This window comes from Spermophilus citellus, assembly GCF_964194105.1.
Source record: "Spermophilus citellus genome assembly, chromosome: 2".
Taxonomy (NCBI): domain Eukaryota; kingdom Metazoa; phylum Chordata; class Mammalia; order Rodentia; family Sciuridae; genus Spermophilus; species Spermophilus citellus.
In genome coordinates this window covers 200410515-200429379 of record NC_138183.1, presented here as the reverse complement: position 1 = coordinate 200429379, position 18865 = coordinate 200410515, and the positions used below count along the sequence as shown (strand labels likewise).

General features: G+C 38.3%; 1 protein-coding gene and 1 pseudogene across 2 annotated transcripts; both read left to right on the top strand.

The window, feature by feature from the left end:
- Positions 1 to 34: 34 nt before the first annotated feature.
- LOC308641754 (inhibitor of nuclear factor kappa-B kinase subunit alpha-like) lies at positions 35 to 12737 on the top strand (annotated as a pseudogene). Its single transcript has 5 exons — positions 35 to 56; positions 323 to 945; positions 1381 to 1724; positions 8473 to 8834; positions 12667 to 12737. The product of its transcript is annotated as an inhibitor of nuclear factor kappa-B kinase subunit alpha-like (transcript).
- Positions 12738 to 14010: 1273 nt separating this feature from the next.
- LOC308636881 (olfactory receptor 6B9-like) lies at positions 14011 to 14955 on the top strand (the record flags this gene model as incomplete). Its single annotated transcript, XM_081272723.1, has 1 exon — positions 14011 to 14955. One exon carries the CDS (start codon positions 14011 to 14013, stop codon positions 14953 to 14955), a length of 945 nt encoding a protein of 314 aa, XP_081128849.1.
- Positions 14956 to 18865: the final 3910 nt, after the last annotated feature.

Here is an 18865-nt window from a genome sequence, read left to right as displayed (position 1 = left end):
AGGTGCTGGCAAGGATAGGACAATTACAGGAGATATGGATGATGAGAGCCTAAAAGGCAGCTGTCTTTATTCCTCAGAGCAAGATTGCCTTCCCTGATTTTCACATTCCATAGTCTCATTTCATGAAGACCAGTAGTCCCAGCCTTCCCAGATTCAGCTGATATGAATTTAGACAAAGAGGAAAAGGAGGAGGAAGGAGGGGCTAGATCCACCCTCCTCCAACAAGTTCCAACCAGTCATTAGTAGACCTTCATATCCTCAAGAGCTGCACAAAGCTCTTCAGGCTTTTGCTTCGGCTCCATTCAGCCACCTTTGACTGTAGACCAAGACACAAATGCTTCAGATGAGCCAAAGTGTATATTTGCATGTGAATAGATGACAGGAAAAGTTGGGTTTAGTAGCCATTTACCTCAACCAAACAGCCTTTGTAGTTTAATAGTGGAGTCCATGGAAATCTGGCTACAGTTGATGTTGAATTGGGACCCACAGCAAAGAGGGGGACCTATTGATCTTGCTTTGGAGCAAGCAAAATGTTCTGTATTAATGGATCACATTCTGTATTCGAATCTAAATATGATTTCTGCAAAGATCATTTCTTTTCTGTTACCATCTGATGCAAGTCTTCATTCACTACACTCTCACATTGAGCATGAAACTGGAATAAATACTGGTTTTCAAGAACTCTTTTCAGAGACAGAAATTTCTTTGGATCCTCAGAAACCAGCCTCTCAATGTTCTAGATGAAGTTAGAGGCTGTGATACCTGTATGGTTTATTTGTTGGATAAAAGTAAGACTGTATATGAAGGCCCATTCACTTTCAGAAGTTTATCAAATTGTGTAAATTATAGTGTATAAAACAGAAAAATACAGCTTCTGATTATATAGCTACATAAAGTATGGACTGAAGCAGGGCACTATGTGTCTGGGCTAAAAGAAGACTACAGCAACAGGAAGGAAGAGCATGAGGAAAAGACTACAGTAAACAAAGACGAATGGGGGGAGAGAAAGGGAGAGAGAAGGGAAAGCATATGGAAATGGTAGGAGACCTTCAATGACACATAAAATTATAAGAGGTTATGAGGGGCAAGGGGGAGGGAAAAAAAGGGAGAGAATTGAACAACAGCAGAGGAGGTAGAGAGGGAAGATGGGAGGGGAGCGGAGGGGTGGGGGGATAGTAGGGGATAGGAAAGGTAGCAGAATACAACAGTCACTAATATGCCATTATGTAAAAATGTGAATATGTAACAGATGTGATTCTGCAATCTGTATTTGGGGTGAAAATGGGAGTTCAAAACCCAATTTGAGTCAAATGTATGAAAGATGATATATCATGAGCTATGTAATGTTTTAAATAATCAATAAAAAAAAGAAGACTACAGCAGGCTCTTTCAGGGACAGAGAGCAGCAATGTTAAGTCTTCTTAGATATAATGCTAACTTGATAAAAATGAAGAACACTTTGATCTCAGCATCACAGCAACTGAAAGCTAACTTGAAGTTTTTTCACAAAAGCATTCAGCTAGACTTGGAGAGAGATTGTGAACAGATGACTTATGGGATATCTTCAGAAAAAAAAATGCTAAAAGTATGGAAATAAATGGAAGAAAAGGCCATTCACTGTACGAGGTTGGTGTCATTGGATACCTTAAGGGTCAGATTATGTCTTTTTACACTGAAATCATGGAGCTACAGAAAAGCCTATATGGAATACATCAGGGAGATTTTTTTTTCTTTTTTTTAATTGATTCTTCAAAACATTACAGAGCTCATGATATATCATCTTTCATACACTAGACTCAATTGGGTTTTGAACTCCCATTTTTACCCCACATACAGATTGCAGAATCACATCTGTTACATACTCACATTATTACATAATGGCATATTAGTGACTATTGTATTCTGCTACCTTTCCTATCCCCTACTATCCCCCCTCCCCTCCCCTCCCTTCCCCTCTTTCCTCTCTACCTCTTCTGCTGTTGTTCAATTCTCTCCCCTTTTTCCTCCCTCCCCCTTGCCCCTCATAACCTCTTATAATTTTGTGTATCATTGAAGGTCTCCTACCATTTCCATATGCTTTCCCTTCTCTCTCCCTTTCTCTCCCCCCATTCGTCTTTGTTTACTATTAGTCTTTTCCTCATGCTCTTCCTTCCTGTTCTGTTCTTAGTTGCTCTCTTTATATCAAAGAAGACATTTGGCATTTGTTTTTTAGGGCTTGACTAGCTTCACTTAGCATAATCTGCTCTAATGCCATCCATTTCCCTGAAAATTCTATGATTTTGTCATTTCTTAGTGCTGCATAATACTCCATTGTGTATAGATGCCACATTTTTTTTATCCATTCATCTATTGAAGGGCATCTGGGTTGGTTCCACAGTCTAGCTATTGTGAATTGTGCCGCTATAATCATTGATGTGGCCGTATCCTTATAGTGCGCTCTTTTAAGGTCCTCAGGGAATAGTACGAGAAGGGCGATAGCTGGGTCGAATGGTGGATCCATTCCCAGCTTTCCCAGGAATCTCCATACTGCTTTCCAAATTGGCCTCACCATTTTGCAGTCCCACCAGCAGTGTACAAGTGTACCCTTTTCTCCACATCCCCACCAACACTTATTGTTGTTTGACTTCATAATGGCTGCCAATCTTACTGGAGTGAGATAGTATCTTAGGGTGGTTTTGATTTGCATTTCTCTGATTGCTAGAGATGGTGAGCATTTTTTCATGTACTTGTTGATTGATTGTATGTCCTCTTCTGAGAAGTGTCTGTTCAGGTCCTTGGCCCATTTGTTGATTGGGTTGTTTGTTATCTTATTGTTTAATTTTTTGAGTTCTTTGTACATTCTGGATGTTAGGGCTCTATCTGAGGTGTGAGGGGTAAAAATTTGTTCCCATGATGTAGGCTCTCTATTTACCTCTTTTATTGTTTCTCTTGCTGAGAAAAAACTTTTTAGTTTAAGTAAGTCCCATTTGTTTATTCTTGTTATTAACTCTTGGGCTATGGGCGTCCTATTAAGGAATTTGGAGCCTGACCCCACTATATGTAGATCGGAGCCAACTTTTTCTTCTACCAGATGCACCGTCTCTGATTTGATATCTAGCTCCTTGATCCATTTTGAGTTAACTTTTGTGGATGGCGAGAGAAAGGGATTCAATTTCATTTTGTTGCATATGGATTTCCAATTTTCCCAGCACCATTTGTTGAAGATGCTATCCTTCCTCCATTGCATGTTTTTAGCTCCTTTATCAAATATAAGATAGTTGTAACTTTGTGGATTAGTCTCTGTGTCCTCTATTCTGTACCATTGGTCCACCTGCCTGTTTTGGTACCAGTACCATGCTGTTTTTGTTACTATTGCTTTGTAGTACAGTTTGAACTCTGGTATCGCTATACCTCCAGATTCACTCTTCCTGTTTAGAATTGCTTTTGCTATTCTGGGTCTTTTGTCTTTCCATATGAATTTCATGATTGCTTTATGTATTTCAACAAGAAATGCCGTTGGGATTTTGATTGGCATCGCATTAAACCTGTAGAGAACTTTGGGTAATATCGCCATTTTGATGATGTTAGTTCTGCCTATCCATGAACAGGGTACATTTTTCCATCTTCTGAGATCTTCTTCTATCTCTCTCTTTAGGGTTCTGTAGTTTTCATTGTATAGATATTTCACCTCTTTTGTTAGGTTGATTCCCAAGTATCTTATTTTTTTTGAGGATATTGTGAATGGAGTGGTTTTACTTATTTCCATTTCAGAGGTTTTGTTGCTGATATACAGGAATGCCTTTGATTTATGCGTGTTGATTTTATAACCTGCTACTTTGCTGAATTCATTTATTAACTCTAATAGCTTCTTTGTAGACCCTTTTGGGTCTGTTAGGTATATTATCATGTCATCCGCAAATAGCGATAATTTAATTTCTTCTTTTCCTGTTTTTATGGCTGTAATTTCTTTTGTCTGTCTAATTGCTCTGGCTAGTACTTCGAGAACTAAATTGAATAGAAGTGGTGATAGAGGGCATCCCTGTCTTGTTCCAGATTTTAGAGGGAATGCCTTCAGTTTTTCTCCGTTTAGGATGATGCTAGCCTGAGGTTTAGCATATATAGCTTTTACAATGTTGAGGTAAGTTCCTGTTATCCCTAGTTTTTCTAGTGTTTTGAACAGAAAGGGATGCTGTACTTTGTCAAATGCTTTTTCTGCATCTATCGAGATGATCATATGGTTCTTGTCTTTAAGTCTGTTGATGTGGTGAATAGCATTTATTGATTTCCGTATATTGAACCATCCTTGCATCCCAGGGATGAATCCTACTTGATCATGGTGCACAAGTTTTTTGATATGTTTTTGTATTCGATTTGCCAGAATTTTATTGAGAATTTTTGCATCCAAGTTCATTAGAGATATTGGTCTGTAGTTTTCTTTCTTTGAAGTGTCTTTGTCTGGTTTTGGGATCAGAGTGATGTTGGCCTCATAGAATGAATTTGGAAGAGCTCCTTCTTTTTCTATTTCTTGAAATAGCTTGAAAAGTATTGGTATTAATTCTTCTTTGAAGGTTTTGTAGAACTCTGCTGTATACCCATCCGGTCCTGGGCTTTTCTTGGTTGGTAGTCTTTTGATGGCTTCTTCTATTTCTTCCTTTGTTATTGGTCTGTTTAAATTGTGTGTGTCTTCCTGTCTCAATCTGGGCAGATCATATGCCATAAGAAATTTATCGATATCTTCACTATCTTCTATTTTATTGGAATATAGGGTTTCAAAATACTTTCTAATTATCTTCTGTATTTCTGTAGTGTCTGTTGTGATATTGCCTTTTTCATCCCGTATGTTGGTAATTTGAGTTCTCTCTCTTCTTCTCTTCGTTAGCATGGCTAAGGGCCTGTCTATCTTATTTATTTTTTCAAAGAACCAACTTTTAGTTTTATCATTTTTTTCAATGGTTTTTTTTGTTTCAATTTCGTTGATTTCTGCTCTAATTTTAATTATTTCTTGTCTTCTGCTACATTTGCTGTTGTTTTGCTCTTCCTTTTCTAGGTTTTTGAGGCGTAGTGTGAGTTCATTTATTTGTTGGTTATTTCTTTTTTTGAGGAAAGAACTCCAAGAAATGAATTTTCCTCTTAAAACTGTTTTCATTGTGTCCCATAGATTCCGGTATGTTGTGTCTGTATTATCATTTGTCTCTAAGAATTTTTTTCATCTCCTCCTTTATGTCTTCTGTAACCCATTGATCATTCAGTAACATATTGTTCATTTTCCATGTGATGTAGGATTTTCCCTTCCTTCTTTTATCATTGATTTCCAATTTCATTCCATTGTGATCAGATATGGTGCATGGTATTATCTCCACGCCTTTATATTTACTGAGCGTTGCCTTATGGCATAATATATGGTCTATCTTTGAGTAGGATCCATGTGCTGCTGAGAAGAACATGTATCCACTTGATGATGGTTGATATATTCTATATATGTCGGTTAAGTCTAGGTTATTGATTGTGCTGTTGAGTTCTATAGTTTCTTTATTCAGTTTTTGTCTAGAGGATCTGTCTAATGGTGAGAGCGGTGTGTTGAAGTCACCCATAATTATTGTGTTGTGGTCTATTTGACTCTTGAACTTGAGGAGAGTTTGTTTTATGAACGTTGCAGCTCCATTGTTTGGTGCATACAAATTGATAATTGTTATGTCTTGTTGGTGGATGGTTCCTTTTAACAGGATATAGTGTCCTTCTTTATCCTTCTTGATTAACTTAGGTTTAAAGTTGATTTTATTCGATATGAGTATGGCCACTCCTGCTTGCTTCCAAGGGCCATGTGAGTGGTATGATTTTTCCCAATCTTTTACCTTCAGCCTGTGTATGTCTTTTCCTATCATATGAGTCTCTTGAAGGCAGCATATTGTTGGATTTGTTTTTTTGATCCAGGTTACTAGCCTATGTCTCTTGATTGGTGAGTTTAGGCCATTAACATTTAAGGTTACATTTGAGATATGATTTGTACTTCCAGTCATGCTTCTTTATTTATTTATTTTAGTTTGGCTGGTTTTACTTTTTGGTTATTTTCCTCCCCCTTTATTGAGACACCTCCTGCTGTTAGTTTTGGGCACTATTTTTCAATTCCTCTTCTTGTAGTATTTTGCTCAAAATGCTTTGCAGTGCTGGTTTTCTTGCTGCGAATTCTTTTAGCGTTTGTTTTTCGTGAAAGATTTTAATTTCATTGTCAAATCTGAAGCTTAATTTTGCTGGATACAGTATTCTTGGTTGGAATCCATTATTTTTCAGCGTTTGAAATACATTGTTCCAGGATCTTCTCGCTTTCAAAGTCTGTGATGAGAAATCAGTCATTAACCTAATTGGTTTACCCCTGAATGTAATCTGCCTCTTTTCTCTCATAGCTTTTAATATTCTCTCCTTGTTCTGTACATTGGCTATCTTCATAATTATATGTCTTGGAGTTGGTCTATTATGGTTTTGAATGTTTGGGGTCCTGTAGGCTTCCAGGATTTGGCAATCCATTTCATCTTTCATCTCTGGGAAGTTTTCTAGAATTATTTCATTTAATATGCTGTCCATTCCTTTGGTTTGAGTCTCTGTGCCTTCTTCTATCCAGATGACCCTCAAATTTGGTTTTTTTATGACATCCCATATCTCTTGAATAGATTTCTCATGGGATTTAAGCATCTTTTCTGTGTTGACTATATTCTTTTCAAGTTGATAAACCTTGTCTTCATTATCTGATGTTCTGACTTCTACTTGATCAAGTCTGTTTGTAATATTCTCCTTTGAGTTTTTAATTTGGTTTATATTTTCCTGCAATTCTAGGATTATTGTTTGATTTTTTTTAAGATGTCTATCTCCTGGTAGAGCTCGTTCTTTGCCATTTGAATTTGTTTGTTTAATTCGTTTTCAAAATATACATTTATTGCTTGGACTTGCTGTCTCATGTCTTCCCTAATATTCCTTTCCATTCGAGTTAGGTAGGCCTTGAGTTCATTCCCTATCCCTGCTTCTGATGTTTCTATGTCCTCCTGTAGAATTAAATTGTCCTGTATTGTTTGTACTCCTTTTTTCCCTTGTTTTCTCATGTTGTCCACATTACTTTCCAGCTCTATTTGATTGCCATGTTTCTGCTCTCTTCTATAGATTTGTTTTGGTTCTGTATTACTCTGTTGTTTCTTCTTTGTGTTGTTAAACTGTGCCTGCTAACGTGGATTCTGCTGGGAAGGAAGTCCGATGGCCGAGCTCCAGTGACGTCACTACTCTGCTATGACGGGCCCAGGCTCCTTGCTGAGGTGTCCTAATGGGGCTGTGTGACTGGACTGTCTCAGTTTGGTTTCAGCTCCCCGTCGAGGCAGGTGGGCAGTCTCCAGCCGCCCAGTATCTCAGGCAGCGGGCGGGTGATCGGTCGCCGGCAGGGGAGTGGACTTCAGCCGCCCAGTCGCGCGGGCAGCGGGCGGCTGTCGCCAGTGGGCGGGCTATCTCTAGGCACCCCGTCCTGCGGTCGGTAGCCGGCGGGCGGGCGTTCTCCTACTGCCCAGTTACGCGGGCAGTAGGTGAACTGTCGCTGGCGGGCCTGCGGTTTCCAGCTGCCCAGTCGCGAGGGCCTGGCCTCTAGTCCCCTAGTTTCTCCTGCTAGACCAGATTTCCCCTGAGTGATGGCTCTCGGCAGTTCAAACTGTACTCTGGACCTGCCGTTTGTTGGGTGTGGATGGGTGTCTATTGGGGACCCCGGCACTCTATTGTTTTGTTCCCGTTGTGGGGGATAGAACTGTACCGCTTCCTTCCCCCTCTGAAATCCCGTACTCAGCCCGGGGGTCAGTGCGGGCTCATCCAGCAGGATTCCACAGAATTGCAGCCACTTTTCTTCCTGCTTGCTAATTAATTACTTCTCTGCGGCGCCCTGCCTTCTGTAGCCGTGGGGAAGGCCGGGCGAATCAGTCAGCTCGGATCCCCGGGGTCGCACAATTGGCTATTGGGATCCCTGGCACTCTATCATTTTGATTTTTTCTGCTTGCCCCTCCCCCAGCGCTGCTAGACAGGTTTCGTTTTGGCTGCTGATGGGAGGGGGAGTTGAAAGTCAGGTGTCTCTAGTTTTCCCCTAGTCTTTATGCGGGCTCACTCTGATATTCCCTCCCCCGGAAAGCCTAGGAGAGCCTAGGAGACACAGACCTGTTTTATTGTTGCAGTCTGTCGGAGAGTGGCGGTGGATACTTCAGCTCTCCAAGATGGTGGCCGCTGATTGCCTTGGTGGAGTTTCCGTTGTGGGGGACAGGACTGTATCGCTTTCTTCCCCATCTGAAATCCCGTACTCAGCCCGGGGGTCAGTGCGGGCTTGGCCGGCGGGGTTCCACCGAATGGCAGCCACTTTCCTCCCTGCTTGCTAATTAATCGCTTCTCTGCGGCGTCCTGCCTTCTGTAGCCGCAGGTCAGGCCGGGCGAATCTGTCAGCCCGGATCACTGGGGTCGTACAATTGCCTATTCCATCAGGGAGATTTTGATGGAATCTCCGGAACAACATGCAATTGATCTATATAAGCAGTTATAGCACAGACCTGTAGATCACTCCTACAGCAGTAGCACAGAGATGGTGACGACGATCATTATGCATACTGTGCAGAGTCAGGGCCATGTTCTCAAGGAGCTATTTGGTCATCTGAGCAAGTTGTTGGGCTGTAAGCAGAAGATTATTAATCTACTCCCCAAAATGGAAGTGGCCTTCAGTAACATCAAAGAAACTGACAATACTATCATGTTTATGCAGAGAAAAAGGCAGAAAGAAATATGTCATCTCCTTAAAATTGCCTGCACACAGAGTTCTGCCTGGTCCCTTATTGGATCCAGTCTAGAAGGTACAGTAAACCCTCAAGCATCAGCATGGCTGCCGACTTTAGAAGAATGTGCACAACCTCTGTCATGTGTGGAAGACTTTAGTACAAATGATAGAAAAAAATTTGAACTGTCTTGTTCCTTTAAGCAGTATTATTTGTGAAACAAATGAGGAACAGGGCAATAGTATGATGAATCTTGATTATAGTTGGCTAACAGAATGACTTGCCTCTTGTTCACTGACCTCAAACCTATGGAAGTTGTTGCTGTACATGTTGGAACTTGTTTTTTTCTCCATGAAATCGCTCTTCACATGCCAATCAGAGGAATAATGACTGTGATCAGAAACTACCAAGATGTTACAAGCACACTATCCTGAATTTTAAATAAAATTGACTTCCAAACAGGATTTTATTTTATAAAAAAGTCACTGAACATATTTAAATATTTGTTTTAATACGGTAGCTACTTTGGAACATCATTGAAGCTTCTTTAAACCTGGTAAAACATTACTTATTTAACTACAATAATGCCCTCCAAAGTTAATTTTTAGATATAAGGCCATAGTATTGTACATAGAAAAGTAAACCTCATTTAATGTACATTTTAAGTAAAAGTGTCTACCTATGTTTCGGTGGAAGAAACTGCTCACAAGTAAAATTGTACTTCATGAAGAAAAATCCCTACCTCCTTGTGTTGTACTCATTAAGTGCTTTTCCTGGCATAGAGAGTCGTCTCAATCCTATTTTTAATTTTTCTACACATTTAACAGTGTCCCCTTATTACAGAAAAGATTGTACATCTGTGCCTTTCATACAAGTTGAATCATAAAAGATGTTGTATGTTATGTGTGTATGTATTTAAAATGTATATTTAATAATATCAAAAGATGCCTGTTAATTTATTATGTATTTGAAAACTTATGAGTTTTTTCATTTGTAAAAATGGATTGTTTAAAGAATCAAGTCTTGTCATGTGAGTTTATATTCCCTTATCTCTAATTTTAACTTCGGAATCCAATAAGCTCTGAAAACAAGGTTTTCAGAAGCTTGGTGAAAAAATTTATTTGCTTGCAATCTGATCTGAACTGATATTTAATATTTTTATCCCATTTAGTATGAATATTCATGTATTTTGCTGCAGAAATATTAACAATTTTGATGGGGAGGCAATTGTGCCATAGACTCTGAGGGTTAATGTAGTATGTTATATGCACTGAATTCCTTTCTAAAATCTGAAAAGTTCATAATTCTTAAATATCAGACCCCAATGGTTTTAGATAAATGATAGTGGATCTCTATCTTTTGTTAAATAATTTAGAAGGCATTATTTATTTTAAAAATGTGTAATTCTTTTGTATTCTAGTTTTTCACTTTATGTATTAAATGATTTTTAAATTCTGAAGAAAGAATGAATAACACCAGAATTTACTTGACCTCTCTAACTGTAACTTAGTACCCCTTGACTAACCTTTCTCTAATCCTCCTTCCCTGCTTCCTTCCCCAGCCTCTAATAATCACTGTTCTACCCTTAGATTCTATGAGATTAATTTTTTCTAGTTTCCACATGGAAGATCATAGTATATACATTTGAGTAAAGATAGAAGAAAGGAATATAAAGAAATGATATATATTTGAGGATATATATATATATATTTCTAAAATTTGTACATTATATAATACATACATATTTAAAAACATACATGATACCCTGGAATAAGTATAATTATTATATGTCAATTAAAGATATAAAAATAATAGAAAACAAATTATTGGTGTTATCTTAAAGATAGACACATGAATGCATCTGTTATAAACCCAATTAGGTTATTATACTGATTTTTAAATAATTTGGTATTAAATCATCTTGTAGAAGAGAAAAGGATCACACTCTGCCCACAGGTAGAGATAAACATGGTACAGATATAAACAGGAATTTATAGATAGATGAAGATTCAGTTCTTCGGTCCAAGTCCCCTGGACATAGACTTGGCAGTGCACAGTTTCCCTAGAGCCAGGAAAGACCAAGTGTAAGTGAGTCTCCTAGGGAGAAGGAATGGGCAAAAGGTAGGCAAGTACTAATATAGTCTCCTGTCTCTGCTTTTGTCTTCCTGCTTTAGTGCCCACTATGCTTTCTAAGCAAAGACCATACACTTCAGAGAAGATAAAAATCTGCATAACTGGTCAGTTTTTCCATGTTAAGTACAAATATTTGAAGAATTTTCCACTCAACAAAATAGGACAGATGGATTATGATGAATGGTTAAAGTACTAGGGGAGATTGGGTGATCTCTAAAGAAAGCTCCACAGAAAATGAAGACAAACTTGGGAAATGTTAGCAGGCATCATTCCTGGGCAGAAGGGTATGGGGATAAATTAATAGGAAAATGAAAATTCAGTGCACAGTGCAAATTTACCCAAGTTTGGGGAAATTCAGGCAGGTGAAGGATTACTATGTATTTGACAGGGGGACAAAAGGTATATTTCTTATTCTAGAAGAAAGCTATTAGTATGTGTTGTCTCTTAAGAGCAAATACATAAGACTGGGAAAAGTAGTTTTGTAACATAATTAAATGATTCCTTTCCTCAGATACCATAAAGATCTCAAGGCTCTGATTTGGGTTCTGAAAATAAGAGAATAAGAAAAATGAAGAGAATTTTGCAGCCCTACATTCTTCAAAATACAGCCTGCTAAAAGGTATATTTATGGCAAAGAAAATAGAGAAGAATATGAAGCTACAGGCATTTCCTTATGTATATGAAATCAGGATATTAAAAAGAAGGTAAGAAAGATGGCATTGGTGGTCTGCAACTTAGAGCTCGTCAAAGATGTTATAATCATGTTCTGCAGGAAATTGGAATTACCTTAATCTCTAGATTATAACAGAAAAAATAAGCATAAGTAAAAGCAAGTGAATGGCCATGTGTTTATATGAGCACATGTGATTGAAATATAGTGCCTTTGATTGAATGAACATGTATAAGTATAGTAATGTATAGTGAAATTATAGCTAATACAGAGAACAAACATGGACCAGGTCCCATGTTATTTCTAGGCATTATCACATTTAATTCTCCCAACAAACTCTCAAGATAGGCATTATTATCAGTGTTCCCACTATACAGAAGAGGACATTCAAGTACATATTTGCTAAGTCTTCTATTCAGGATGATATTATCAATAGCTTTGCTCTAACCTGAAGTCAGTCCTTTTAAATTTTGTGAAAGGTGAATGTGTGGGGCAGAATGAGACTGATGGTTAAAATGTAGAATGTAGTACATGTCCTGAAAAGAAGGGGTGTCTCTACAGTGGTGCTGCTTCCTATGGGTTTAGAATATGGGAAAACTCCCTAGTCTGTTCTCTAAGCCAGTTCTTTTTCCCAGAAAAACCATGTGGTCAAAGACAATTTAAAAATGACCAACTAAATATTACTGAACTACCTCAGTGGTGGATGCCGGGGATGGAGGGCAAGGGACAATCTCCTTCCAACTATCAGGCAAGGCTGAGCTCTGGCTATGAGTTCTTCAATGGAAAGGGATAGTGGTGCATCTCTTCCTTCAGTCTCTTGGCAAAAGCCATGGTCAGATCTCTATTTCAATGGATAAGAGATGACTATTGTTTGGCTGCCATCCTCCTTGGTGGAAAGTGAACAATGCATGGATTGGGCAGAAGATATGGGCAATGATCTGAAAGCAGGACGTCAATTCAGTCTTTACATATGAGGGTGGTATTTAATGGAGATACATATTCATTCACAATATTTTAAGAGATGATCCTGTGAAATCTGTTTACCTGACCAAAGACTAAAATAGTTGAGATAATTCACAGAAATGTTCTGCCATCCTTCTTCACAAGGTCCATCTGTGCTTGTGCTGCACTCATGTAACCTCCTGCTTCTCATCACTGTGGACCAGAGTCAGAGATAATGGCTAATATTTAGAAATACTGACCTAATAAGTGAATGGAGAGCAGGGCTCAGATGCAGTGTTCTCAAACCTTCTATGTATGTTTGTCATGAGAGGGTACTGGAAGTGCAGACTCTGAATGTGTCAATGATGTACAGCCTGATGGACATGTGCCTTCTGCCAGGGGAAATATGAAGATCTCTCTCCTCTGTCCCTGACCCATTTCCTATGGTTTCCAAAGTTACAATGGATTCATTGATTCACTTGTTAATCTACATTCTGTCATTATCTGTGTGTTTTCCAGTCATTGTCCTAGGCATTTTGGTCACAGTCTTGAAGGGCAGCACCTTGGGTTTTGGAAGATTGCAGTGTAGTAGATAAAAATTTCAATGCAGGAAGGGAGCATGCATTGAGAAGCAAATGCTGATGGGGCACTTGACCCAGTTTTTATAGATGACTTCTAAATGTAATCGTGAACTTTGTATCACCAGGTAAAGATTAGAAGAGGATGTAATAGGTGGAGGGAATAATATATGCAAAGCCACAGGGACAAAAGAGTTCATATAAACCTGGGGAGCAAAAGAAGGGTGAGTATGTGTGGAGCATGGAGTATTATTTATAGGGTCATGAGAGATGAGACTGGAGAAGTAGGTAGGGATCAAACTATGAGGTACTTTTCATGTGTGATAATTAAAATTTGTCATATTTCATTCACTGATGTGAAGTCAATGCTGGATTTAAGGAATTTTTGAAGAGCTATTATTATTTTAAAATTTCCATACACTGTACACTGAACAAATTAGGCAGGCTAAAAAATATGTCAGCTAACAGATCACTCAAATACTAAACTTTTAAAACTTTATCTGATCCTATGATATATTCTGGCTTCTTTTAGAAAGGAGTACAACTTGTGCACAGTTACTAATTGATTGAAGTCCTTGAACCAATGAGAGACACAGAAAGACAGAGAGACATGGTGTCCATGAACATTGAAAAGGAGCTATGAATGAGATAGATCATGATATTCAAATCATTATCTTCAAGTAAGTGAGAGTTGGTGTGGAAGGCAATTTTTGATCCAGGAAGAGTTTCATAAGAAAAAAAGAAAAAAGTTAATGGAAATTTGTGCTTCAAATCTGAAGAAGAGTCCCTATTAACAGAAATTATTTTATGAGTCTGATTAACAGGAAAACACAATTGCTAATTTATTTTGGTATTTGGTCTGATGCCATAGACATCTTCATTTTTGTGGTGTTACCATAGAAGACTTCAGTACCTCCAAGTGCTGTCAGTCATGCAGCAGATGAACATCACTCTGGTCAGTGAGTTCATCCTGGTGGGCTTCCCCACTGCCCCATGGATGCAGCTTCTGCTCTTCTTCCTCTTCCTCATGGTCTACTTGTTGGTGGTAGCAGAGAATCTTGTTATCATGTTCACTGTTTGGGACACAGTCTCCCTCCATAAGCCCATGTACTATTTCCTGAGTAGCTTATCTTTCCTGGAGGTCTGGTATGTGTCTGTCACAGTCCCCAAGATGCTGGATGGATTCCTCCTGCAGAGACGGCACATCTCCTTCACAGGTTGCATGACCCAGCTCTATTTCTTTATCTCTCTAGCCTGCACAGAGTGTGTGCTTTTAGCGGCCATGGCCTATGACCGCTATGTGGCCATCTGCCACCCTCTTCGATATCCAGTCATCATGACCACAGGTTATTGTGTGCAACTGGTTGCTTTCTCCTACATGACTGGCTTCATGATCACTGTGATCAAAGTCTATTTCATTTCACATGTCACTTTCTGTGGCTCCAATGTCATGAACCACTTTTTCTGTGATATCTCACCAATCCTCAAACTGGCATGCAAAGACATGTCCACAGCCGAATTAGTGGATTTTGCATTGGCAATTGTCATTTTAATCTTCCCTCTCACCATCACTGTCCTTTCTTATGTCTACATAGTGTCCACGATTTTGCATATATCCTCTACCCAGGGAAGGATAAAGGCCTTCTCCACCTGTGCATCCCACCTCACTGTAGTCATAATTTATTACACAGCCATGATTTTCATGTATGCCAGGCCAAGAGCTATTGCATCATTTAATTCCAACAAACTAATCTCAGCTGTGTATGCAGTCCTCACACCCATGCTAAATCCTTTCATCTACTGTCTAAGGAACCAGGAAGTCAAGAATGCTATCAAGAAGACCTTGGGGGGAGGCAAATGCCTCCTGCTCAGCTGATCTCTGCTGCCTTGAGGAGGAGACAGTGTCCCATGCAGGATGTTCTTCCATGACATTTGTCATGGTCACATTATTACTAGCACTGTTCTACAATATGGATTCCTACAGAAATTGAAGCTTGAGAAAAGGAAAAAAAGTGTAGGAGAAAATGTAGAAAATAGTGCATAATATTTGTCATGCTAACAATGGACTATTTTTAGTAAACAATGTAGATATTTATTAGTGCCTTGAAATCATACAATTACAATAAATATTTAGTGTGTGCAAGCAATTGTTCTTAGCACTTTAATCATAATAAATCATTTTATTCCTGTAAAATTTTATGAGTTTATTATTTTCATTGCAAATCAGAAAAATGAAGAACAGAGTAAATAAGTTGTTTAGGATTGTTACCTAATTACTATCAATTTCATTATTTGAGCCCAGGAAATCTCACTCTAAAATCCTGTTTTAGGTTCTCTCTCTCTCTCTCTCTCTCTCTCTCTCTCTCTCTCTCACTCACCTACCCCCTCTCCCTCCCTCTCAAGATTCTATGATAGTGGCTCTGGAGGAAAGTTAGCTAACAAGCATTGATGTGTTGAAAGCAGTCAGGTTGTTAAGTATAGATGCGGTGATAACTGATAATGGTGTAGTGATAGTGCTGGTTGTGATTACTTCGGGTTGTCGATGATGGAATACTATTGACATTAATAATAATAATGATATTTTATGACCTTCTTCCAATTTTATCTTCCTTCTAGGAGTATTAAAACTCATTTCTCATTACAGAGGTGAGAGCAATAGTTTCACAAGAGATGAAATAATTGATATTCCTGTCACATTTGCAGTTGGTTGTATATCTCTTAAGACTCTTTCTTTTGAGTTCTTGAATTCTTTTGGCTTTCGAGGTTATATCATGCTACCACCAACAAACTAATGGGATATTGTCACTTTCATGTAGGACCGAGCTGAAACTCTCAATACATCATTATAAAATAAATGCTACATACAAATTAATGAAAAACAAATGCAAAATTTCCTAAAACAAATAAGTGTTATACATCACTGAGGCATCTGCTAACTAGGTAAGGAACTGTAGTATACCAGACAGAATTCTACAAATCTCATTAAATTGAGACTAAATATAGAAGAAATAATCAGGAAGAGATATTCTAACTATATATTCCTATATATAACTATATATTCCTACCATAAGTGAGACCCCAAAAGGTTATTCAACATACCTTGGCTAATTTCTTATATATTGCTCTTATTATGTTATTCTACTGAAAGGGTAAAGTTTCTAAGCTGCAAAGTCTGAGTTAAAATGTAAAGGACCAGGCATTGTAAAACTGCTTCTAAACTGCAAAGCCTGGGTTAAAAAGTAAAGGACTAGGTATTGTAGAGTTTCTGAACTGTGCACAGAACCTGAAATTCCTAAGGCAGTTAAGACAATGCCCTACTGGCCATTTAGTTGTTTAATAACTTAGGACCCTGTGTAGCCTGGCACGTAGGCATCCAGGGCCCAAAACCAATCAGTTTAAATGTGTACCCCACTTAGGAGTGACCGATCACCCCTACCCAGCCTGTTCCCGCCAATGAATGTACTAATCATGTCTAAGAGTTGTTGTTTGATTTTCCCGCGCCTCATGATGATTTGTTCTGATGTATGCAAAGCCCCCGCCCTCCCCAAAAAGTGTACTTAAGCCCTGCTCAACCCTTGCTCGGGGCTCTGGGCTGCTCTCCTTTCTTGAGTGGGCACAGAGCCCCAGCATGCTGGATCAATAAATCTCCTTCTGCCAATTGCATGAGTGGTCTCTTGGTGGTCTCTTTCTCCGATGCTTCGCCGGTCCCTTCCACTACTACTTAAGAATTCTCTATATGATTTAAGTAGAACATACTCTGTTATTATTATAATATCTATTTTGGAATAATTCTATTATCCATAAACTTTAATAATATCTTCTATCTTCCCATCTACATGAAGTAAACCTTATATTTTACTTATCCTGAATGTGAGACATCCATTCTGATATTAGCTCTCTTAAAGTTTTCAATAGTGATAACAAATCAATTCTTCCCATACTTATTCATTCATTTACTGAGTATTGCTTATGTTTCCTTTCCATGCAAGGTTGTAGTAGTGGTGTTTGTGATTGCATTGGATTATTGGTGATGAAACACCATTGATATGAATAATAATATTGGTGGTTTTATAATTATCTTCTGATTTTACCTTTATTCTAAGACCATTACCATGATAGCTTTTGAGAACAAAATGGTGAACAAAGTAAAACGAATTATTCCTTTGAATAGTTTAGAGATGAATAGTGATAAGAGCACAAATATATTATATGCTATAAGTGTGATGATACAAATACAGGTTTATGGAAGCAAATGGTAGGTAGATGGCCAAGATGCTCAGAGAAAATATTCTAGCATAAGTAGCACGTAGGCTATTGCTTTAGTTGGGTGAGAAATTCTGGGTAGCAGTGAGTCAAGGTTGTGGGGAGAGGAAGGCCCAAGAGTCAAGAGAGATAGTAACATACTCAAAAAATTAAAAGATGATTAGCACATTTTGAAGTGAAATGAGGAAGAAAGGGGTCACATGAAGAAGAAAATTCATCTTTACCAATTGAAATTTGCAATATTAAAAATTTCTCATAAAATTTATGGATATATAAGTTCTATGATGGCATTTTTAGTTTCTGAAAGTACTAGATCTTCAGCTTGTACTTCTTCCAGATGAAGAGTAGTCACTGATAAAATGAAGCAGGAACAAGGTGAGTTGATTAAATATTCAGCTGTAGCACCTTTTACTCTAAATGACAGTTACCAGTTTATGTGTTTTACTTTGTAGCCAAATACTATACTGTGGGTTTCTGTAGAGTAGGAATTAACCTTATTCATCTTTATATCCATAATAGCTTACACAGTGCTTGATATTACAGGCCTTGTACTAGTTATTACTACTTTGCACTCCTGACCCTCAATTTTTATCCTCTGCACTTCCTTAGTCCTTTGCATACCCCATCTCCAAGGAGGTGAGAGGAATTGATCCTATGGACCTCTAGCTTCCAATTTGGTTTAACCAGGTGGAAGCTCCAGCTGGAAATTGGAGGATGCAAACAGAGAATGCAAGACATTTCTTTCCTGGCTGACTTGTGTGACTTTGGTAATGCCTAGTGACCCCCCCACCTGGCCCCCACCCAACTCAGGCTGCAGGTGTGCTGGGTTTCTGATCTTCTGGTCAATATTCCTGACTGGCTGTTTTCACCTGTCCAGCCTCTAGATAGTTGTGCAATTCTCCTCAAAAATTTCATCAGAGATTGTTTTCTTTTTCTTTCTGGAATCCTGACTGATATGGAATCCAACAATTATTAGTTAAATTGAAATATATCATTGTGGGGATACCCAGAATAAACAATGCCACTTTAAAAACTCACATATGTTTATATTTTGAAATCAATAACATGGCATAGGAAAACCTTATTTTCTCCTAAAGTGTATGTCAGAACTTGAAAATACTACCAAATATTTTGCTCTACATTTAATTTTTCCATAAATAATTTCTACTTTTCTTCTACCCATACGATGTCATTGTCAAATTGAATGGATTTTGAGATGTCTAAGCTAACACAGTCAGTAAATTTATACTCAGGTGTTAAATATGTTGTGCCCATCTTATTTGCCATGCATTGTAGACCTCCAGGTATCAGTAGGGAGCACTAAGTTTCTCCAGAACAAGTTTCAGTTTACTACACAGAGAACCCTTCCCCTGCTTTTTCCTTTTTAGGTTGCTCTTCCTCCCTTATCAGAGTATATCGGGATATATTTTAAGATCTGTGTAAGAATTTCCTCAATATACTTTCCCAGGTACTGCTAATTCACTCACTGAGGTTTACAATCTTCTAACAATCAAGGTATTTTG